Genomic DNA, 24,964 nt, shown 5'->3' with positions numbered 1-24,964 from the left:
AACCTTCGAAAAGCATCCGTTATACGAGTTATGGCAATACTCCCGAACTCCCGCCCCAGTACTGGGTGGCGTCGAGGTTATCTCACCAACAACTGCATAAAAGATATTTTCGATGTCGGCGAAACTCAGGTATTCCAGAACTGCAACGATAAAATTGTGACGACAACACCTTGGAGCTCAACTCCCCGGGACACTGCCACAACCCCTAAATGTCAGGAGGCACCAAGAACAATGTTCTCGTCACAAAACCATTGGAATGATACCAAGATACCCGCGTGATCCTAAAAAAATTTAGTGAAATTTGAGGAGAGGAAAGTCAAAACTTCTACGTCAGGGGGCCTCACCAGAGCGACGAAGGGACCGAGGAGTAAAAAGAATCCTACTCTCCGATATATATAATCCTAAGACTCAAAACAATTTTTGTTCTAGACTCAACAACGCCAGCGATTCGATCAAGCAGGGGGCTCCTAAGTCGGGGATGGCTCTGATTACCAACTTGTCACGCCCACGATGCAACTATATCTCCCACGTGTCGAGGCACGACTTGGAGGCATAACCGCATGGTGGTTTTCTCGCAGGAAGGGTCATCTTCACACAATCCCATGTAATGAACAAGAATGGGATAAAGAGTTGGCTTACAATCGCCACTTCACACAATACATAAATTAAACATACATCATTCAGAGTACACACAAGGTCCGACTACGGAACCAAAATAAAAGAAGACAACCCCAAATGCTAGATCCCCGATCGTCCCAACTGGGCTCAACTATTGATCATCTGGAAACGAAACATAGTAATGACCAAGGACCTCGTCGAAAACCCACTTGAGTTCGGTTGCGTCACCTGCGCTGGTATCATCGGCACCTGCAACTGTTTTGGTAGAATCTGTGAGTCACGAGGACTCGGCAATCTCACACCCGCGAGATCAAGACTATTTAAGCTTATGAGTAGGAAAGGGTAATGAGGTGGAGCTGCAGCAAGCACTAAGCAAATATGGTGGCTAACATACGCAAATAAGAGCGAGAAGAGAAGCAACGCAACGGTCGAGAAGCTAGAAGTGATCAAGAAGTGATCCTAAAGCTACTTACGTTCATACATAACCCAACCGTGTTCACTTCCCGAACTCCACCGAAAAGAGACCATCACGGCTACACACGCGGTTGATGTATTTTAATTAAGTCAAGTGTCAAGTTCTCTACAACCGGACGTTAACAAAATTCCCATCTGCCACATAATCGCGGGCACGGCTCTTGAAAGTTTATACCCTGCAGGGGTGTCCTAACTTAGCCCATCACAAGCTCTCACGGTCAACAAAGGATATTCCTTCTCCCGGGAAGACCCGATCAGTCTCGGAATCCCGGTTACAAGACATTTCGACAATGGTAAAACAAGACCAGCAAAGCCGCCCGATGTGCCGACAAATCCTGATAGGAGTCGCACGTATCTCGTTCTCAGGGCACACCGGATGAGCAAGACGTCGGGTTGGCATAGATCCTGGTTTCCCAGGGGGCGCCGGACATCGCTCGGTTTGGACCAGCACTCAGAGGAGCACTGGCCCGGGGGCTAAAATAAAGATGACCCTCGGGCTCCGGAAACCCAAGGGAAAAAGGCTTAGGTGAGGCAAATGTAAAACCAAGGTTGGGCCTTGCTGGAGGAGTTTTATTCAAAGCGAACTGTCAAGGGGTTCCCATAACACCCAACCGCGTAAGGAACGCAAAATCAAGGAACATAACACCGGTATGACGGAAACTAGGGCGGCAAGAGTGGAACAAAACACCAGGCATAAGGCCGAGCCTTCCATCCTTTACCAAGTATATAGATGCATTAATTAAAATAAGAGATATTGTGATATCCCAACATATCCATGTTCCAACATGGAACAATCTTCATCTTCCCCTGCAACTAGCAACACTATAAGAGGGGCTGAGCAAAAGCGGTAACATAGCCAAACAACGGTTTGCTAGGAGGGTGGGTTAGAGGCTTGACATGACAATATGGGAGGCATGATATAGCAAGTGGTAGGTAGCGCGGCATAGCAATAGAGCGAACAACTAGCAAGCAAAGATAGAAGTGATTTCGAGGGTATGGTCATCTTGCCTGAAATTCCGCTAGGAAGAAGATCAAGTCCATGAAGAAGGCAAACAGACATAGTCGAACGAACCCTCACAACTCCGGAACGAAACCGAAGCTAACGAGAGAAGCAAACCGAAAAGAAGCAAACAACATGGTAAATGCACAATCATAAACATGGCATGATGCACAATCAAGTATGATGCATGTCCGGTTTAAATGAGGCATGGCATGGCAAAATGCCACAAACAATACTACAAATTAAGTGGAGCTCAATATGCAACGAGTTGCATATTGACAAAACACCACATCAATTATTTAGTTCTCTCCCGTTTATGTACCCAACAAAATTAATTGGGCTCGGTGGGGAGGCTGGACTAAGCATGGCAAGAGGTGAAGCATATGAGAACTACCTATCTAGGCAAATTTAAATGAGGCCGGAACAACAAACAACAATTCTGGAAAACCTCATATGCATATTTTGGAGTTGGTACTGTTCTGCCCTAAACTATATTTTAATGTTGTTAATGAGTAAAGCAAAATGCATCAAGTTAATCTATGCATTTTTCCACCCCACACTACAAAAAAAACACTTCCGTGATGATACGTGTTTGTCACAGTAGGTCGCGTTTTTTGTCATGCATGTACATCCATGACAAATTTATGACAGAATCAAGATAGTCATACCCGTGCTGTCGTAGAAGTGTTCCATGACATTACCAAAATTATCATCATGGAAGTGTCCACTTCCATGACGATAAATCGCGCGTCACAGAAGTGCTTTCATCAAGGGTGACCGACACGTGACATCCACCGTAACGGAACGCCGTTAAGCTACCGGGTCGGTTTTGGATCCGATAACCCGTTAACAGCCCCGACCAATGGGGATTTTCCACGTGTAAAATCATCATTGGCTGGAGGAGACACGAGACGCGCCTATGATATGTTGACACGTGGACTGGCCCATCAAGTTTAAATGGGCCGGCCCAACTGAAGGCCCACAAGATTTTGCGGACCATAATGGGCCGGCCCAGCTAAAGGCCCACGAGATTTTGCGGACCATAATGGGCTGGCCCAGCTAAAGGCCCACAAGATTTTGCGGGCCATAATGGGCTGGCCCAGGTAAAGGCCCAGAAGATTTTTGTGTGCCATAATGGGCCGGCCCAGGTAAAGGCCCACAAGATTCTTGCGGATCATAATGGACTGGCCCAGCTAAAGGCCCACGAGATTTCGCCGACATTAATGGGCCGGCCCAGCTGTAGGCCTACAAGATTTTGAGGACCCTAGTAGACCGGCCCACATATAAAGTTTATTAAATTCGGAACTACGGTTAATTAGTTATGAAATAAATCATTTAGCATGGCGTTTATGCAAAATAAATGTAAACAACAACTTAAACATTTTAAACAAGGATGAGAGCAGCATATTATGAAACTAGATGAAATTCTGAGCATTTCGCATATATAATTTTTTTACATATGATGCATGGTTAATTAGTTATTGGATGCATGAATACTAGGGGGTTTTCTGTAAAACCGCACTCTCTGGAATAATAGACAAATTCGTCCAGAGCAGGAAAAAACATACCAGGCCGAATCTGAGTGCACTGCTGGGCCAACAGAGATGGGCTGGGCTATGCTCACATTGGGCCAACAGGCCGGCTCGGTGGGGAGGCTGGACGCGGGCTGGCAGATCAGGACGAGGCCGGCTGGAGCCTCGCGACGAGAAGTCAACGCGGGTGAGGCGCTGTTCTGTCACTCGAAGCAGAGGCAAGGCCGATGGTTGGCAACGGTGATGGTCCGACGGGGAAGCGGGCTTGCAGGCGAAGCAGAGGAGGCCGGCGAAGCAACTTGCTCCGGGAGGCGAGGAACGGCGGGGAAGCAGCGAAGGTCAGCGCGAGGCAGACTGATGCAGAGCAGCGGCAGAGACTTGGTGAAAGGCGCGACGAGGGACTTGGCGCGGCTGGCCGCGGGATGCAGGGCACGGCAACACAGGGACGGCCGGATACAAGGCGGGGGAGGCGCAAGGCAGACGGATCCAGGCGTGGGATGCTGATTCCTCGTCAGAGGACATCCAACGGCAGCGGCGATCTCCTGTGTGGTCAGACAGCGGCGGCAGGCGGGTCAACAGCGGCGCAAGGAAAACGAGGAAGAAGAGGAGCGCGAGGCAAGGGCGAGGTTACCGGCGGCGCCTGGGGGTTGAAGACGACTGGAGGAGGGCCGGAGGCCATCGTTTCCTCGCGGCAGGGGGGCGCCCATGACGGCTTCCTGTTTGACCTGAAGAGAGAGGGATCGGGATGTGAGGGAGAGAGAAGAGTAGAGGAGGAAGGTAAAGGAGCAGGGACAACGCTCATCTGCGGGTCCGCCGGCGGCGTGGCTGGCCGGACGAAGGCGGGGAGGAGGCTGCAGGCGCTGTGGTTGGTGGATCGAGAGGAGTGGCTGGTTGGACCGGAGGCAAATTCGAGGAGGATTTGGATCGGGGAAGAACCCGAGGTGGGAGGAGACAAGAGGAGTGGCGGCGGCGGCTAGGAGGATGGGACAATGCTCCTAATATTTAGGGTAGGGGTTGGTCTATATATAGGAACAATAGGATTAGGTTTGGACCCTCCGATTAAAATCGGACGGTCTCGGATAAATAGGTTAGGGGACCCAATTAAAAAAACGGAGATGTTATATAGAAGTTTGGGGGTAATCCGGACCCAACGATAACGATAGTCGGGGGCGATGCACTGTGCAAAGAGGGCCTTCGGTTTAAGCAAGAGGGAAAACGAAGAACAAGGTTGGTCTCGGAACGGTCACGAAAGCAAGGGGGAACGCGGCAACTACGAGTGGATGCAAGTTTTGAAAACATGACGGTAATGGAGTGCCGATGCAATGCGAATGATGCGATGATGAATGCAACAAACAAACGAAACACATGACAACAGCGAAAAACATGGAAGGCATCTGGAGCATCGGTCTCGGGGCGTCACACATTTTAGAATGGGACCTCTCAAGTTAGTCACAAGGGTCTTAGGGACCCAAATAGCATAAAACCGAAATGCATTTCGAGGACCAACAAACTTTGCATAAACTTCTCCATCCTTAGTCTTACGAAGTACATAGGATGGAGGCATGAACTCTTTTGGCTTGTTGAGAGTGGGCATGCCCCTTGTGGCCTTCCCACTAACAACCTTACCTTTCTCCTTGTGCCCTTCTTGTACAAAAGTTTCTTTTAGAGGGGTGGTGCACTTTTGAGAGGATGTCTTCTTCTTGCTTGTGCTCGGGTCAAACCCAAGTCCCTCTTTGGCAAACACCTCATTGTGTTGGCTCAACACCTCATTAAGGTTCTTTTGCCATTTAGCACATGTCATGAGCCCTTTCTCGATTTGAGCTTTGAGAAAGCGATTCTCCTCAAGAATAGATGCTAGATCACTACTAGAGTTAGTAGTACAAGCATCAACATTGATAATAGGAGAAGAGTAAGCCTTGGCTAGAGTTTCAAGATAAGTAAGCTTGAGTGTCTCAAAACTCTTTGTAAGAGTGGTGAGCTCTTCTTCCTTGGTCTTGAGGGACACAGATAGGAGCTCACAATCCTTAGAGAGAGAAGCATTATACTTTACAATCTTACTTTTATCATTCATCAACTCTTCGCAAGAGTCAATAGCCTCTTTCAAGGAGGCAAGATCTCTAGTATGAGCATCAATGTTTGCACCAATTTTTAAGCATAGTTCATCATTGCGTGCTTCCTCATATTGGACTTTCCGCTCAAGGATTTCACATATTTCCTTTTCCTCGGTGACGAGGGTTTCGAGTTCCTTAATGGAAATGGCGTGCTTACTCACCATCTCCATAAGCATACGAAACATAGTGAGCTTCTTTCCTTTAAGGGAGCACATGAACTTATTTAGTTTAGCAAGCAGAGGATCATGTATATCATCATCCTCATAACTATCCTCCGCATCAAGATACTCATCACTAGGAGTAGGAGGAGTGAAAAGAGGAGGGTTTGATCGTGGGGTTACCTTGACCTTGTCAGGAGAGTGTTGGTCCTCTCCATCTTCTACCACGGCCTTCGCCATGAGGCACTTGTGAGCGTTGCCCTTGTAATCCTTCATGTAGTTGTAGGTGAAAACTTCACCACTCTTGTTGACTAGCCTCAATGTGTTTTGAGAATCTTGAGCAACTCTGGCAACACCACTAACATCATCCGGATCGGATTCTTCTTGAGCAACCATTGCTTTCCCATCTCTCTTCTTGAGCTTGGAGTTCAAAGGATTTGGCAACTTATTCTTGGGAAAGGTCTTAGGAAACCTTGGTTTATCTTCTCTCTTCTCATAAGGGCACTCGTTGGAGAAGTGATTGGTTTCTTCACAGTTGTAGCATTTTCTTACTTTCTTCTTTTGAAATCTTCCCTTGAATTTTCCCGCGCTAAACTTCTTAACAAAGAGAGCCATGTCTTCATATGAAGGGCCCTCATCGGATTCAACCTCATCACCATCTTCATCATCATCATCGTCTTCTTCTTCTTCACTTTGCACATCTTCACATACATGCTTGGCCTTCAATGCAAGATTGATCTTCGACGATGGAGTACCATGCATGGCAAGATGTTTTGTAGCATTTTCCTTTGACTCTTCAAATAGTTGGAAAGTAGATATGATGTCATCTGTAGTCATTTCCTTGAAGGCATGGTGTTGTCTTATGTCCCATACCATCTGATGGTGATATGGAGCAAGAGCATGGAGCAACTTGTCCACAAGGAATCGCTTAGTCATGTTGAATCCATCTTGTGTCTTGTCACACTCACACGACTCAATATCAGCGGTGAGAGTCATGAGACGCTCAAGAAGTTGATTTGGAGTTTCACCTTTCTCCATACAAAAGTTTTGCAATTGCCCCTTGGCAATTTCATATTGAGCACTCCGGAGGGTGGAGGTACCGGTCTTGGATCTTATAATACTTTCCCATAGTTCCTTGGCACTTGTGATGTGTATGAAAGGTCTCCTTTGCTTTTCAACCATACCTCTCCTTATACACATGATTGCAGTGTCATTGAGATTCTTGTCATAAATTTCTCTTGGTGTAGGATTCTTTGGATCAACCACATGGTAACCATACTCCAAGATCTCTAGCATCTCATCGTTTCCATATCGAAGATGATCCTGCATAGCAACTCTCCACAAGGCAAAATCAGAAGTGGCATCAAGTAAAGGAGGTTTGCCTTGAGGGTTATATTTTGGTTTCTCAACTTGGGGTCTTGCATAAAGCCAAGGAACACTAGAGTGTTCATTGCTAGGAGGTTGTTGACCAAGTGACGGAGTAGGCACAGTTGGCCTCGAAGCCGCACCACCCGAAACTGGTGCAAGCACGGTGGACAATGTGGCTATCCTCATTTGGACCAAGGCCTCGACAAAAGCATCATGCTCCTCTTTTTGCTTAGCAAGGGCCCGTTCCAGATCCTCAGAAGTAAAGGACTTGACTTCTGAGGAAGCCTCGCCTTTATCTTTCGGATCTGCAACATGGGGAGTCCCATCGGGGTTCATCTCGCTCTAGGGCGGTTAAGCCACAAGAATAGAGCACGAGGCTCTGATACCAATTGAAAGGATCGAGATGGACCTAGAGGGGGGGGGGGGTGAATAGGTACAATTACAAATTTTAATTATTACTTAACAATTTTAGGCACTAATGCGGAATATGAAGGTGAGCCTAACAATTGCAAGTCTAGTACTAAGTGCTAAGCAAGATAAGCAAGCAACACAAGTATGTAAGTAAACAAGCACAATATGATATAAGTAAGTGCTAAGAGACAAGTAACCACAAGTAGAGAGTTAGGGTTAGGAATAACCGCAACTCCGGGAGACGAGGATGTATGTCGATGTTCACTTCCTTGGAGGGAAGCTACATCACCATTAGAGAGGTGGATGTTACCACGAAGGCACACCAACGCCATGAAGGCTCACCCTATTCTCCCTTTGAGACAACACCACGAAGGCGTTTCTCAACCACTAGTGGTAGACCTTGGGGTGGTCTCCAAACCCTCACAAACTTTTCCGGGGGTAATCACAAAGGTCGATTCCTCTCCAAAAGACTCCTACCGCCTAGGAGTCTCCAACCTCCAAGAGTAACAAGATCGATGGGGAAAAGCTCAAGACTTGCTCAAATCACGAATTCCTTGGGTGCAAAGAAGGGGAAGAACTGGATCTATCACTTGATCGGACAACTTCTCTCCAAAGCTCTCAAATCCCTTGGGGATCTAAGATTTGGTGTGGAGGAATGAGAGAGAGAGTGAGAAGTGTTCTAGGGTTTGTTCAAAGTGAATGGTCAACCCTCTCCCGTGGGGAAGAAGGGCTATATATAGTGTGAGCTCAAATATGGCCGTTGTAGTGCAAGTGAACGGGCAGGCCGGACATCCGGGCTAGGGGCCGGACATCCGGCCTGGCAAGCCACTTGAAGAACAAGGCAGAACAGAGCAGGAAATAGAGGGGCCGGACATCCGGGGGTCAAGCCCGGACATCCGGCACAACAAGAAAGCCCGGACATCCGGAAGATAGCCGGACATCCAGATGTCCCACAAGCGTTTATAGAATCATATCAGTTTTACGGGCAGTAAGGGGCCGGACATCCGGGATAGGACCCGGACATCCGGCGAGACAGGAAGGCCCGGATATCCGGCGTAAAACAGACAACCATCTGGAAAGGGGAAAAGCAAGAGCCAGATATCCGGGGCATGAGCTGGACATCCGGAGAGCGGCCCGGACATCCGGCACGAGGCCCGGACATCCGGCACTCCCAGAGATAGAATGATTCAAAGATAAGGATGGATAAGAAAGAACTATGGGAAGGAGTATTTTGACTAGAGCAAGTCTTTTACGAACCCAATCGAATCCCTCTTAATAGTGCGGGATCCTATACTCAAGGAAACAAAATGTAACATCATTTTAACACTTCATCCTTGAGAGAAACCACTTCGTATGCTCTTGATCCACACACAATTTGACGAACCGGGGACCAACACCTGAGATTCACTTGACAACCATTGTTAGCCCCCTACATGTAGATTGTCATTAACATCAAAACATAATGTAAGGGCATGATTGCACTTTCAGGCGGTGCCTTCAGCATCTCCTTCAGAAAAGCTCGGCGACAATGCGGTCTGCAACAGGGGTTGAGTTGCGGAAACGCTTCTGAAACACGGGTCAAGTTGCAGGAAAGTGAAGTGACAGAGGTTGGTTACTTACCGACACAGACACGCCGTGAAGATTAAGGATGCAAAGCTTTACGAGAGGATAAGGACTGGGTGGCTGTAGAGGAATCTAGAGAGCACTTCTACACCATGCGATCAAGTTAGATCGGATGGCAGCTAGACCCGCCGACGCAACCGTGGTTTTCAGCCGGTTGAACCTAAGACTTTTTTATGGACTATTTGAAAACAAGTTGGTCCTACACAGCGTACACTCTCTGTCTCGCTGGCGGCGCTCTATCCCTAAAGAGGTAATATCACTGGTAGTCACACAACTTGTGTGAGATGTGCAGTTTAGTGCTAGATCTTTTAAAATACGGTTTTCTGGTCATCTAACTTTTCGTTTGGTGCACATACGGTCACTTTGGCTGTCAGTGTGCGTATCCGCCGCTGGCGTGGCATGCCACACATGCATGAGCCAAAATACACATGTCAGTGCACAAATTCATTTACCATTAAGTGCCAAAATACAGTTAACACTGCAGCAGAGAACATGTTCAGTTAAGTAAGCGGTTAAGTCACAATACAACAGATTATTATCACTTGTCAATACAGCACATAATGTGCAGGTAACAGTTTCAGTTAACACTTTCACTCACATAATGTGCAGCATATTCAGTTAACTGAATTTGCAAGCATATTCGGTACACATTGTCACAAAAATTCAGTAAACATCTCACAAATGGAAGAGGATTTGGACTATGCCATCTAACGATTCATAAACCCTAAACTGTGAACAAATTGATAAACCACCTCCTTTAACCTCCACAAAAACCCTAGCTCGAATTGGGAAACAGGGGAACTAGACCTTCGGAATGTAATGCGTATGGCAAAGCTCAATTACTCACAATGCGTACATAAGTGAATGAACCAATGGTGATCGCCCTACCACATGAACCCTACCTAGGAGAAACGCGACACAGAGAAGTCACCGGGGAGCAGAGGAGAGAAATGAGACAAAATGGATGACAGACTAACCATACGACGGCGCTAATTCGCCCGGACGTCGACGACGCGGGTCTTCCATCTCCTCCTCCGACGACCGCCGTGACGCACCACCTCCTCCGCCTCCGCCTCTTACGACCAGGAGACGAAGCGGTGGAGAGTCAAAATGAATTGCCAGCAATATCGGGATACCGTTCTGCAAAAATATACACGGGCTGTCTCTTCCCGCCCATTGCAGGGACTGTTTTGAGCAAATAAAAATGATTCGGAGGGTCTTATGCAAAAAAATCCGCGTGCGCATCGCTACGAAATTGCGTACATCGCTGACAGTGTTCGCGTGCATGCCACATCAACAACGGATACGTGCGCGGAGAGCCGGAGTGACCGTATTTGCACCAAATGACAAATTACATGACTAGAAAATCGTATTTTGAAAGATCTAGTATCAAACTGCACATTGGATGCAAGTTGCGTGACTATCAGTAATATTACCTCGTCCCTAGATCCCCTCCCCACCCCCTCACCCTTCTTCTTGCCGGCGGCGCTCTTCCCCGAATTCCACCCCTTCTTCTCTACGGCTGTCCTCGCATGTTTCGGAGTACTGAATCGACTCCGATTCCAGATCGGTTTCGGGGCGGTGACCCACACATTTTTCTCCGTCTCAGTTCAAGAGTCGGAGAGGTTCAGTGTCGATGCCGACGGCTCTATTTAATCGCAACCGCGGTGGTGAGTCGGCAACATCTACTCGCTACTCGATTCGTCGCGCGGGTGGAGGTAGCTCACTCATGGCCAGGGCCAGGACCGCGATGGGTCGATGCCTTCGCCGCCGCCGGCCGCGGGCGTCCCGCCGCGACGACCGGATCAGCGCCCTCCCCGACGACCTCCTCCTTTCGGTCCTGCGCCGCCTCGACATCCGGACGGCGCTCGGCACCGCGGCCCTCTCCAGGCGCTGGGCCCGCCTCAACCGCGAGCTCCCAGTCCTCAGCTTCAGCGTGGAGAGCATGCTCCCGCCGCGCTACCACCGATGGGTCCAGCTCTGCCGCAACATTGGGGGAGCTATTTTTTTCCAGTACAAAAGGCACGCCATGACACGGGAGCTCATGCCCAACATCACAAGGTACGAGCACCGGGCCATGCGCGCCCTGACCAGGTCCGTCGAGAGCTTCTTGGGCACCGTCGCTCGCCGGAGGAGGGTCACCAGGCTCAGGGTGGACTTCTTCGTCACCCACAACACCGGCTGCCTGAATCAGCTCATCGCGGAGGCCATCGACGCTTGGGGGGTGGACGACCTCGAAGCTGTTGCCAAGCCAATCTACAATCAACCAGGAGCAGTCCACAGCTTTGGCGGCCATGGCGGCCTGTGCAAGGAGCCCAGCGCGGCACGCCTGCAAAGCCTCAAGCTTGGAGGCTGCGTGCTCCCGCCGCTGCACGAGTACGGCGCGCTCACCGCGCTCGTCCTGCAGGACATACCGGATTCGACGCCCGAGGCGACCTACGAGGGCGTCTTCACCTCGTGCCTGCAACTGCAGGTGCTGCACCTCATCTCCTGCAGGTGCAGCGGGGGCAGGGGCGTGGTCGTGGACGCCCCCATGTCGAAGATCAGGGAGCTCGTCGTGGAAAAATGCAGGTTCAGACGGATACGCCTGAGGGCTCTTCCTAGCCTCGAGAGCCTTGCCTCCGAGGGGATCATAGTGCATTTGGAGGAGTCCACCTCGTTTCCCTGTCTCAGGAAATATAACCTCACCTTGTGCCTCGGGATGACACTGCAAAGGTTTCGCCAAGCTCTATCGCAGCACCTTAAGATAGAGCCTGAAACGTTTCTTCGACGCATGCCGGGCATAACCAGCCTGATTCTCAGGCTCACTGGGCCTGACAGATGGATCGTGCCGTCGAGCTCCCCATCGCCGCCGTTGTTACCGAACCTGAGGAGGCTGCTGGTCGCCGATGTGCCTTCATCCTGGGATGTCTCGTGGCCCCGTCTCCTCCTCGAGACGGCGCCGTCCCCGGAGACCCTCCACATCCACATCGCAGCTTGCGTAGAAGAGGAGCCCGGTGATGAGATACCCTGGCGACACACCATGGTTCGGCACCATCATCACTTGGAGGAGTTTGTGATGGTTGGTTATGAGGGAACAAAGAGGCAAACCTACTTTGTCAAGTTTCTCATGGGAGTATGCACGGTGTTGCGCAATGTCACAATGTTCAGGAACGGGCATGCTCGGAACAAGGGGCACTGGGACTGGGAGTTGGTGACACATCAACATTTGTGGACCGACGAGGAGAAGGACGACACACTGAAGCACATCATGGATGGGGTTTCTCCCTCAGCTGCCCAAGTTCGACTAGTTTTAGGCTGAGTTTTCTCATGTTTGTAATCTATATTCGATTTTATGGAGTTTATAATCTCTTATTAGTTATTACACTCAAATATTGTGTTTGTTGGTTGTGGTTTTTTCCAGTGCTAAGTACTGTCATCCTATTCATATGCATTATACATTCACAAGCTCTGTACTTCTGCTTCGCAGCTTGTCTCTTGTGTGCCTTTCATGTTTGGCTTGACTCATTCTTTTGCTCAGTTGTAAAATAGATATTTGTTTGCATAACAGACTTGGTGCATAAGTATAACATGTGGCATATGTATTCTCTCTATTATAATAGCTGGTCATACAACGTCTCCTTTTCACATACCATTATCAAATCAAATATTATAGCCCTCTTATGATATACTACAACATTGGTTGCTCTCGCACTCAAGTTCTATCTGTCGTTAAACAGTTGTTTAACACTTATTATTGCTACTATTTCAAATACGATGTTCTAGCCGTCATATCATGCTTTGGATATGCCTGCATCTATCCTGGTACGTGCAATTGGTCCGATCATATTTATTACCATGTTTGCCATTTTCAGTTTTTCTATTAAGCAATCCATCTATATATGTTTTTGCCATGCTAATTGACTTTCCTGTGTCCAGATGCATCATCTAACACTTCTAGGCATGGCTGCCCCCACGTCGCTCCCGCTCGAGGACGACCAAGCACTCACAGTCGAGGGCTTCGACCGCGACTTTGAGGACAACAGTGACAACCGAGGACAACCAGTCACGCGACACCATTTTTCAAATATTGTTCCATCCGGTAGCAATGCACATGTATTTAGCTAACTGCGCTCACGCACATCATGCCACCTGCTAACTCAGATGGACTCAACCCACTATGGCCCAAGGCCTAAACTTAATGCACCCAATGACCCAATTCTGGCCATGCCCTAAGCCTGCTCTCGTTTCTTCTTCACCCTCCGCTTCCCAGTAAGCACCAATCCTGCTGACCCCCTAAAAAAAAGCACCAATCCTGCTGGCTTTGCTGAAACACAGACAATAGGTGACAAAAGCAAACATAGACAATGATATAGTTCTGCATTCGTATGAAGGCTTGAAGCTGGTCAATCGGTTGGGATGCAACAATGTTCTTGTACGCATGGATAATATTGTTGGTTGTGGTTTTTTCCAGTGCTAAGTACCACATCCTATTCGTACGCATTATACATTTATACATTCACGAGCTCTGTACTTCTGCTTCGTAGCTTGTCTCTTGTGTGCCTTTCAGGTTCGGCTTGACTCATTCTTTTACTCAGTTGTAAAATAGATCTTTGTTTGCATAACAGACTTGGTGCATAAGTGTAAGATGTGGCATATGTATTCTCTCTATTAATAGCTGCACATACAAAGTCTCCTTTTCACATACCATTATCAAATCAAATATTATAGCCCTCTTATGATATACTACAACATTGGTTGCTCTGGTACTCAAGTTCTCTGTGTCGTTAAACAATTGTGAAAGTGCGTTATATCGACTAGAGGGGGGGTTGAATAGGCGATTTTTACAAATTTGTCACTGAGGAAATTCAACTTGAGGAATTTGCTAAGCGATGAAATACATGCAGCGGAATAAGTACTCAGGTGCAAGCATAACATGGCAGTAACACAGTCATCATGATGAAATGAAACAAACACAGAGCACAGGTAGCGTGTAAACAGGATAAGCAGGCTGAAGATAAGATGACTGAAGAATTAGGATTGAGGAAACTGAGAAAGTCTTTAGTCAAAGTCTTCAAACAGTAACGATCAAGTTCATCAACACATGAATGAGGAAATGAAAGGCTTGAGGAAATAGAACCAGTAGCTTGCTGAAGACGATGATTTGGTAGACCAGTTCCAACTGCTGTGACAGTTGTACGTCTGGTTGGAGCGGCTATGTATTTAAACCTGAGGACACCCAGTACCGGACACACAGTCCTCACCGTATTCTTCTTGATCTAAGGTCACAGACCTCGCCCAATCACTCGTGGTAAGTCTTCAGGTGACTTCCAAACTTTCACAGACTCGGTCACCCGACGATCCACAATTCCTCTTGGATGCTCTAGACCATGACGCCTAACCGTCTGGAGGATGCACAGTCCTCAAAGGTAACAAGCATCGGTTCCACACAGGAACAATCTCATCAGTGATGCTCAATCACTTTGGGTTGTAGTGTTTGAGTTTTGGGCTTTTTCCTCACTGATGATTTTCGCTCAAAGTCCTCGAAAGATGGGATGCTCTAAATGACAAGTGTCAATCTATCTCTCGGAGCAGCCAACCAACTAGTGGTTGTAGGGGGCGGCTATTTATAGCCTAGGGAGCAGCCCGACATGATAAGACATAAATGCCCTTCAATGATATGACTGTTAGGTGGATAGGATATTTTGGACAGCTGGCGCATAGCACAGCAACGGTCGGAAATTTGAGCTCTCAAATTCCTCAGGGATATCATGTTCCTCACTTGCAGGCAATTCACACTGGCGAATTCCTAACTCCTCAGTCGGGACAAATTCCTCAGAGAACAGAAGATCTTCGTCTCTGTCACTGAAGAAATTGACTGAACTGTATGAGATTTCCAATGGCTTCACTCGAAAGGATTGGGTAGGTGTAGGATTTGAGTTGAGCAGCACTTGGAGATTTTTCCTTAGTTTTACCTCGACCCCCTTTAATAGTACGACGTTTCCTATACTCAAGAAAGAGAAAATGAAACTATGAAAACAAAAGGCTTCACACTTCATAATCCTCGCATCAATATCGAAGTCTTCAAGGTCACACCAATTTCCTCATTTTCAAAGTCTTCAGGAAAACCGGAGTCTTCAACTGAAGACATTCATTTTTAGGGGTCGACTTTCATGTAAATATCAAACTCCTCATAGACTTATAGAACATGTGTATACTCACAAACACATTAGTTCCTTAATCTATAAGTCTTCAATACACCAAAATCACTAAGGGGCACTAGATGCACTTACAATCTCCCCCTTTTTGGTGATTGATGAAAAATAGGTTAAGTTTTCAACGGGGATAAACATATGAAGTGTAAATACTGATATTGAGGAATTTGATTGCAAGATATAGAAGAACTCCCCCTGAAGATGTGCATATTTGAGGAATTTGCTTTGGATAGCAAATGCACATTGTAGTGTAATATCATGGAGATCTCCCCCTATATCTTGTAATTCATACACGCATTTGACATATGATATGAAGAATTTGAAATGCATGATGAAATATGGTGTCTGACAAAATTCAGCATGCCTGCATTAATGTACTTGAGGAATAAGCATGCAGAAAGCAGTTCAAAAAGTGTCAAACCACCATAGGACTTAAGTTTACAACTCATCAGAGCAAACACTTCAGAAGAGCAAGAGTTGTAACTTAACAAAAAAAGCCCATATATAAGACCCGCTTGAAGACTAACTCAAATTTCTCCCCCTTTGTCATCAAATGACCAAAAGGGACAAAAAATGAGGACTAACGCCCCTGAAGAATATCATCATGATGTCGATGGAGGAGCGCCAGCGTTGTTGGGGTCGTCTGTTGAGGTAGGGTCTGCCGTAGTGTCGTTCAAATCTTCAGCTTCACCCGTCTCGCGCGATGAAGAATATGAACTTGGACGAGCTGAGGAACTTTGACCTTCTTGAATTTCTTCGAAGGTGGCTGAGACCAGTCAAAGTCCTGTTGGAATCCCATCTGCTTCAGATCCTCATCACCGTATAGGTGAGACAGAATAGCCCAAGTGCGGTCAAAGACTTCATGCAAGTAGTAGTGATTTTTCTTCACAGTATTTTGCGTGACTGTCATGTTCTGAAGAATTGAGCCAAATTGTCTCTTGACCCACTTGTGATTGCGATCGACCTTCTGATGAAGACTTAAAAGAAGCTCACGATTAGTCATCACTCGTGGAGAAGTGGCTTGAGGAATAGGCTTTGAAGCTTTTGCGGTAGAGTCTGTTGGGGAACATAGTAATTCAAAAAATTTCCTACGATCACGCAAGATCTATCTAGGAGAAGCATAGAAACGAGCGGGGAGAGTGTGTCCACGTACCCTCGTAGACCGAAAGCGGAAGCGTTTAGTAACACGGATGATGTAGTCGAACGTCTTCACGATCCAAGTACCGAACGTACGGCACCTTCGTGTTCAGCACACGTTCAACACGATGACGTCCCTCGAGCTCTTGATCAAGTAGAGGGTCGAGGGAGAGTTCCGTCAGCACCACGGAGTGGCGACGGTGATGATGAAGTTACCGGCGCAGGGCTTCGCCTAAGCACTACGACGATATGACCGAGGTGTTAAACTGTGGAGGGGGGCACCGCACACGGCTAAGAGATTGTCTGTTGTGCTTTGGGGTGCCCCCTGCCCTCGTATATAAAGGAATGGGGAGGAGGCCGGCGGCCAAGGAGGGCGCGCCATAGGGGAAGTCAAACTAGGATTCCCAAGAGGGGGAGGGGGAGGGGGAAGGAGGAGGAGAGGGAGAAGGAAAGAGGGGGGCGCCGCCCCCTCCCTAGTCCAATTCGGACTTGCCATGGGGGGCGGGGGGCGCGGCCACCCCTTGCGGCCCTCCTTTCCTTTCCACTAAAGCCCACTAAGGCCCAATACTTCCCCGGGGGGTTCCGGTAACCTCCCGGTACTCCGAAAAATACCCGAATCACTCCGGAACCATTCCGGTGTCCGAATATAACCTTCCAATATATCAATCTTTACCTCTCGACCATTTCGAGACTCCTCGTCATGTCCGTGATATCATCCGGGACTCCGAACAATCTTCGGTCATCAAATCACATAACTCATAATACAAATCGTCATCAAACATTAAGCGTGCGGACCCTACGGGTTCGAGAACTATGTAGACATGACTGAGACACATCTCCGGTCAATAACCAATAGCGGAACCTGGATGCTCATATTGGCTCCTACATATTCTACGAAGATCTTTATCGGTCAAACCGCATAACAACATACGCTGTTCCCTTTGTCATCGGTATGTTACTTGCCCGAGATTCGATCGTCGGTATCATCATACCTAGTTCAATCTCATTAACCGCAACTCTCTTTACTCATTCCATAATGCATCATCCTGCACCTAACTCATTAGTCACATTGCTTGCTGGGCTTATAGTGATGTGCATTACGAAGAGGGCCCAGAGATACCTCTCCGATACACGGAGTGACAAATCCTAATCTTGATCTATGCCAACCCAACAAACACATTCGGAGACACCTGTAGAGTATCTTTATAATCACCCAATTACGTTGTGACGTTTGATAGCACGCAAGGTGTTCGTCCGGTATTCGGGAGTTGCATAATCTCATAGTCAGAGGAACATGTATAAGTCATGAAGAAAGCAATAGCAATAAAACTAAACGATCATTATGATAAGCTAACGGATGGGTCTTGTCCATCACATCATTCTCTAATGATGTGATCTCGTTCATCAAATGACAACACATGTCTATGGTTAGGAAACTTAACCATCTTTGACTAACGAGCTAGTCTAGTAGAGGCTTACTAGGGACACTGTGTTATGTCTATGTATCCACACATGTATCAAGTCTCCGGTTAATACAATTCTAGCATGAATAATAGATATTTATCATGATACAAGGAAATATAAATAACAACTTTATTATTGCCTCTAGGGCATATTTCCTTCAATCTCCCACTTGCACTAGAGTCAATAATCTAGTTCACACCGCCATGTGATTTAACACCAATAGTTCACATATTTATGTGATTAACACCCATAGTTCACATCGCCATGTGACCAACACCCAAAGGGTTTACTAGAGTCAATAATCTAATTCACATCGCTATGTGATTAACACCCAAAGAGTACTAAGGTGTGATCATGTTTTGCTTGTGAGAGAAGTTTAGTCAACGGGTCTGCCACATTCAGATCTGTATGTATTTTGCAAATTTCTATGTCTACAGTGCTCTGCACGGAGCTACTCTAGCTTATAGCTCCCACTTTCAATATGTATCCAGATTGAGACTCGGAGTCATCCGGATCAGTGTCAAAGCTTGCATCGACGTAACCCTTTACGACGAACTCTTTGTCATCTCCATAACCGAGAAACACTTCCTTAGTCCTCTTTAGGTACTTAAGGATAATTTTGACCGCTGTCCAGTGATCTACTCCTGGATAACTATTGTACCCCTTTGCCAAACTCATGGCAAGGTACACAACAGGTTTGTTACACAGCATGGCATACTTTATAGAACCTATGGCAGAGGCATAGGGAATGACTTTCATCCTCTCTCTATCTTCTGTCGTGGTCGGGTTTTGAGGCTTACTCAACTTCATACCTTACAACTCAGGCAAGAACTCCTTCTTTGAGTGATTCATTTTGAACTCTTTCAAAAACTTATCAAGGTATGTAATCATCAAAGTCTTATCACGCGTCTTGATCTATAGATCTTGATGCTCAATACGTAAGCAGCTTCACTGAGGTCTTTCTCTGAAAAACTCCTTTCAAACACTCCTTTATGCTTTCCAGAAAATTCGACATCATTTCTGATCAACAATATGTCATTCACATATACTTATCAAAAAGGTTGTAGTGCTCCCACTCACTTTCTTGTAAATACAGGCTTCACCGCAAGTCTGTATAAAACTATATGATTTGATCAACACATCAAAGCATATATTCCAACTATATGGATCGCTGGAGCTTGCACACTTTGTCAGCACCTTTAGGATAGACAAAACCTTTTGGTTGCATCATATACAACTCTTCTTTAATAAATCCATTAAGGAATGCAGATTTGATATCCATTTGCCAGATTTCATAAAATGCGGCAATTGCTAACGTGATTAGGACAGACTTAAGCATCGATAAGAGTGAGAAAATCTCATTGTAGTCAACACCTTGAACTTGTCAAAAACCTTTTGCGACAATTCGAGCTTTGTATATAGTAACACTACCATGAGCGTCCGTCTTCCTCTTGAAGATCCATTTATTCTCTGTGGCTTGTCAATCATTGGGCAAGTCCACCAATGTCCATACTTTGTTTTCATACATGGATCCTATCTCAGATTTCATGGCCTCAAGCCATTTTGCGGAATCTGGGCTCATCATCGCTTCCTCATAGTTCGTAGGTTCGACATGGTCTAGTAACATGACTTCCAAAACAAGATTACCGTACCACTCTGGTGCGGAACGTGCTCTGGTTGACCTACGAGGTTCAGTAGTAACTTGATCTGAAGTTTCATGATCATCATCATTAGCTTCCTCACTAATTGGTGTAGGAATCACTAGAAATGATTTCTGTGATGAACTACTTTCCAATTCAGGAGAAGGTACAATTACCTCATCAAGTTCTACTTTCCTCCCACTCACTTCTTTCGAGAGAAACTCCTTCTCTAGAAAGGATCCATTCTTAGCAACGAATATCTTGCCTTCAGATCTGTGATAGAAGGTGTACCCAATAGTCTCCTTTGGGTATTCTATGAAGACACATTTCTCTGATTTGGGTTCGAGCTTACCAGGTTGAAGCTTTTTTCACATAAGCATTGCAGCCCCAAACTTTAAGAAACGACAGCTTAGGTTTCTTGCCAAACCACAATTCATATGGTGTCGTCTCAACAGATTTAGATGGTGCCCTATTTAACGTGAATGCAGCCGTCTCTAAAGCATAACCCCAAAACGATAGCGGTAAATCAGTAAAAGACATCATAGATCGCACCATATCTAATAAAGTATGGTTACAATATTCGGACACACCATTACGCTGTGGTGTTCCAGGTGGCGTGAGTTGCGAAACTATTCCACATTGTTTCAAATGAAGACCAAACTCATAACTCAAATATTCACCTCCACGATCAGATCATAGAAACTTTATTTTCTTGTTACGATGATTTTCCACTTCACTCTGAAATTCTTTGAACTTTTCAAATGTTTCAGACTTATGTTTCATTAAGTAGACATACCCATATCTGCTCAAATCATCTGTGAAGGTCAGAAAATAACGATACCCGCCGCGAGCCTCAACACTCATTGGACCGCATACATCAGTATGTATTATTTCCAACAAGTCAGTTGCTCTCTCCATTGTTCCGGAGAACGCATTCTTAGTCACGTTGCCCATTAGGCATGGTTCGCAAGCATCAAGTGATTCATAATCAAGTGATTCCAAAAGCCCATCAGCATGGAGTTTCTTCATGCGCTTTACACCAATATGACCTAAATGGCAGTGCCACAAATAAGTTGCACTATCATTATTAACTTTGCATCTTTTGGCTTCAATATTATAAATATGTGTATCACTACAATCAAGATTCAACAGAAATAGACCACTCATCAAGGGTGTATGACCATAAAAGATATTACTCATATAAATAGAACAACCATTATTCTCTGATTTAAATGAATAACCGTCTCGCATTAAACAAGATCCGGATATAATGTTCATGCTCAACGCTGGCACCAAATAACAATTATTGAGGTCTAAGCCTAATCCTGACGGTAGATGTAGAGGTAGCGTGCCGACGGCGATCACATCGACTTTGGAACCATTTCCCACGTGCATCGTCACCTCGTCCTTAGCCAATCTTCGTTTAATCCGTAGCCCCTGTTTTGAGTTGCAAATATGAGCAACAGAACTAGTATCAAATACCCAGGCGCTACTACGAGCATTAGTAAGGTACACATCAATAACATGTATATGAAATATACCTTTCACTTTGCCATCTTTCTTATCCGCCAAATACTTGGGGCAGTTCCGCTTCCAGTGCCCAGTTCCTTTGCAGTAGAAGCACTCAGTCTCAGGCTTAGGTGCAGACTTGGGCTTCTTCCCTTGAGCAGCAACTTGCTTTCCATTCTTCTTGAAGTTCCCCTTCTTTCGTTTGCCCTTTTCTTGAAACTAGTGGTCTTGTAAACCATCAACACTTGATGCTCTTTCTTGATTTCTACCTCCGCAGCTTTTAGCATCGCGAAGAGCTCGGGAATTGTCTTTTCCATCCCTTGCATATTATAGTTCATTATGAAGCCTTTATACCTTGGTGGCAGTGATTGAAGAACTCTGTCAATGACACTATCATCAGGAAGATTAACTCCCAGCTGAGTCAAGTGGTTATGGTACCCATACATTTTGAGTATATGTTCACTGACAGAACTATTCTCCTCCATCTTGCAGCTATAGAACTTGTTGGAGACTTCATATCTCTCAACTCAGGCATTTGCTTGAAATATTAGCTTCAACTCCTGGAACACCTCATATGCTCCATGACGCTCAAAACGTCTTTGAAGTCCTGATTCTAAGCCGTAAAGCATGGCACACTGAACAATCGAGTAGTCATCAGCTTTGCTCTGCCTGACGCTCATAACGTCCCAAGTTGCTCCTGCAGCGGGTGAGGGAGTCCTGGACTAAGGGGTCTTCGGGCGTCCGGCCTGTTACTCATTGGGCCGGACTGATGGGCTGTGAAGATATGAAGGCCGAAGACTATACCCATGTCCGGATTGGACTCTACTTGGCATGGAAGGCAAGCTTGGCGACCAATTATGAAGATTCCTTCTTATGTAACCGACTCCATGTAACCCTAGATCTCTCCGGTGTCTATATAAACCGGAGAGCATAGTCCGGATAGGGGACATTCATTACCATATACACATAGGCTAGGCTCCTAGGGTTTTAGCCATTACGATCTCGTGGTAGATCAACTCTTGTAACACTCATATTCATCAAGATCAATCAAGCAGGAAGTAGGGTATTACCTCCATAGAGAGGGCCCGAACCTGGGTAAACATCGTGTCCCCCGTCTCCTGTTACCATCGATCCTAGACGCACAGTTCGGGACCCCCTACCCGAGATCCGCCGATTTTGACACCGACATTGGTGCTTTCATTGAGAGTTCCACTGTGTCGTCGGCAAAGGGCTCGATGGCCCCTTCGATTGTCAGTAATGACGTTGTACAGGGAGAAACCTTCCTCCCCGGACAGACCTTCGTATTCGGCAGCTTCGTACTGCAGGACAACTCGCTTGGCCATCTGGAGCAGATCGACAGCTACGCCCCTGGCCATCAGGTCAGATTCGGAAGCTTGAACTACGTCGCGGATATCCGTGGAGACTTGATCTTCAAGGGATCTGAACCCGCGGCGATCGCTCCCCCTCACCCCGATGAACGTGACTTAAATCTGTCATCGGATCACACCCAGGAGATAGTTCCTACTGCTGCAACGGCCTTAGAGCCAAAGCAGACCGGGCCATCCGAGGCCGCATAGTCCGCGGCGTTGGAGTCGCGCACGGACTCAACGCCCTGCAATATACGCTTTAACGGAACTTCGGACTTGTCTCTGGCAATAAGTTCCGGATTGTGTACGCCCGCGGACACCGAGCTAGATCGGTTATCGATCTTCGAGTTCAGCGCCGCTGACGTTTTCCAGCACTCGCCTTTGGGTGACGTGCTAAAATCCTTAAAGAATTTTTCCTTGGAGAAGGACTCACATCCGAACTATGCTCGGTTCGAGCTAGAGACGGACGACGAGGAATTTTGCTTCCCACCCGCCACCCACTTCATAGCCACTGTCGATGATTTAACTGACGTGCTTGACTATGGCTCCGAAGACATCGACTGTATGGACGACGATGCCGATCAGGAGCAAGGCCAAGACCCGCCATTCACTGGACGTTGGACGACCACCTCTTCGTACGACGTGTACATGGTTGACACACCCAAAGGATCTGGCGACGACAAAGAAGAGCCAGATTCGAATAAAACCTCGGAGACGCAGTCCAAGCGCCAGCGGCCCAAACGCCGCTCTAAGCCCCGTCGCTCAAAGGACGGCAATACCGGCACAGGAGAAAATAGTACTCCGGGCGACGCCGAAAACAATGAAGACCCTGTCGGGGCTACATCCGAACAGGAACATGACAGCAGGCAAGACAACCCTGACGAACAGGCCATAGAAGATGACTCGGAGGACGATAGTTACCGTCCACCCCCGAGGAGGAGACAAGCCTTGGCAACGAAGACTTCATCGTGCCTGAGGATCCTCTCGAGCAGGAGCGCTTTAAGCTTCAACTCATAGCCACTATAAGGAGCCTGAAAAAGAAACAACAACAACTTTAAGCTGAACAAGACCTGCTCGTCGACAGATGGACTGATGTCCTGACAGCCGAAGAATATGGCCTCAGGCGCCCAGCCAAGAGCTACCCAAAATGCAGACTGCTACCTCAATTCGATGAGGAAGCACCGGAGCACACATCTCCCTCGCGTAATGCGGAACGACCACCACGTGGTCGAGACAGGGCGGCCGACCGGCCACCCCGCGGCCGGGATAAAGCGGCAACTCAGGCCAAACAGTAGCCTGCCCCACCGCCTCATAAGAATAAAGACGGAAGAGTTCGGGGTCACACGTACGACCTCCGGCAGATCCTGGATGATAGAGCAGGACATACAAGATCGATCTACGGATCGCGAGGGCGTGCTTCGAGGCATGACGATGGCTACCCATTCGGACGGGACAAACCTAACCACGCCCGAGCCGAATGCCGCAGACGGACTCCATCAGAGCTCCGCCGCGATGCGGCCCGCTACAGAGGCGCTGCACACCCTCTCTGCTTCACAGATGAGGTGCTGGATCACGAATTCCCCGAGGGGTTCAAGCCTGTCAACATGGAAGCATACAACGGCACAACCGATCCAGTAGTATGGATCGAGGATTTTATTCTCCATATCCACATGGCTCGAGGAGATGACCTCCACGCCATCAAATACCTCCCATTAAAGCTCAAAGGACCAGCTCGACACTGGTTAAATAGCCTGCCCGAGAATTCCATCGGCAGCCGGGAGGACTTGGAAGAGGCTTTCCTTGATAACTTCCAAGGAACTTATGTCCGGCCACCAGATGCCGATGACCTAAGCCACATAATTCAACAACCTGGAGAATCAGCCAGAAACTTCTGGACTAGGTTCCTAACCAAAAAGAACCAGATCATTGACTGTCCGGATGCCGAAGCCCTAGCGGCCTTTAAGCATAGCATCCGGGATGAATGGCTCACCCGCCACCTCGGCCAGGAAAAGCCGAGGTCCATGGCAGCCCTCACGGCACTTATGACCCGCTTCTGTGCGGGAGAGGATAGTTGGCTGGCTCGCAGCACAAACACAGCCAACGAAACAGGCCCCTCTGAGGCCAAAAGTAGCACCGGCAAGCTCCGGCGCAACTGACACAAACGCCGAAGCAATGGTGATAACACCGACACTACAGTTCACGCCGGATTCAGTGGCTCCAAGTCCGGCCAGCGAAAGAAGCCCTATAAAAGGAGCAGCAGAGGACCATCCAGCTTGGACCGCATACTCGATCGTCCTTGCCAGATACACGGCACCCCAGACAATCCGGCCAACCATACTAACAGGGATTGCCGGGTCT

General features: G+C 47.3%; 1 protein-coding gene across 1 annotated transcript; it reads left to right on the top strand.

The window, feature by feature from the left end:
• The first annotated feature begins 10,732 nt into the window (after positions 1-10,732).
• Positions 10,733-12,742, top strand: LOC109778316 (uncharacterized). Its single transcript, XM_020336869.4, has one exon. It carries the CDS (start codon positions 10,932-10,934, stop codon positions 12,594-12,596), a length of 1,665 nt encoding a protein of 554 aa, XP_020192458.1. The 5' UTR covers positions 10,733-10,931; the 3' UTR covers positions 12,597-12,742.
• The last annotated feature ends 12,222 nt before the right edge of the window (positions 12,743-24,964 follow it).

The sequence above is a fragment of the Aegilops tauschii genome, chromosome 1, assembly GCF_002575655.3.
Source record: "Aegilops tauschii subsp. strangulata cultivar AL8/78 chromosome 1, Aet v6.0, whole genome shotgun sequence".
Lineage (NCBI taxonomy): Eukaryota > Viridiplantae > Streptophyta > Magnoliopsida > Poales > Poaceae > Aegilops > Aegilops tauschii.
This window is presented reverse-complemented; position numbering and strand designations above follow the sequence as displayed.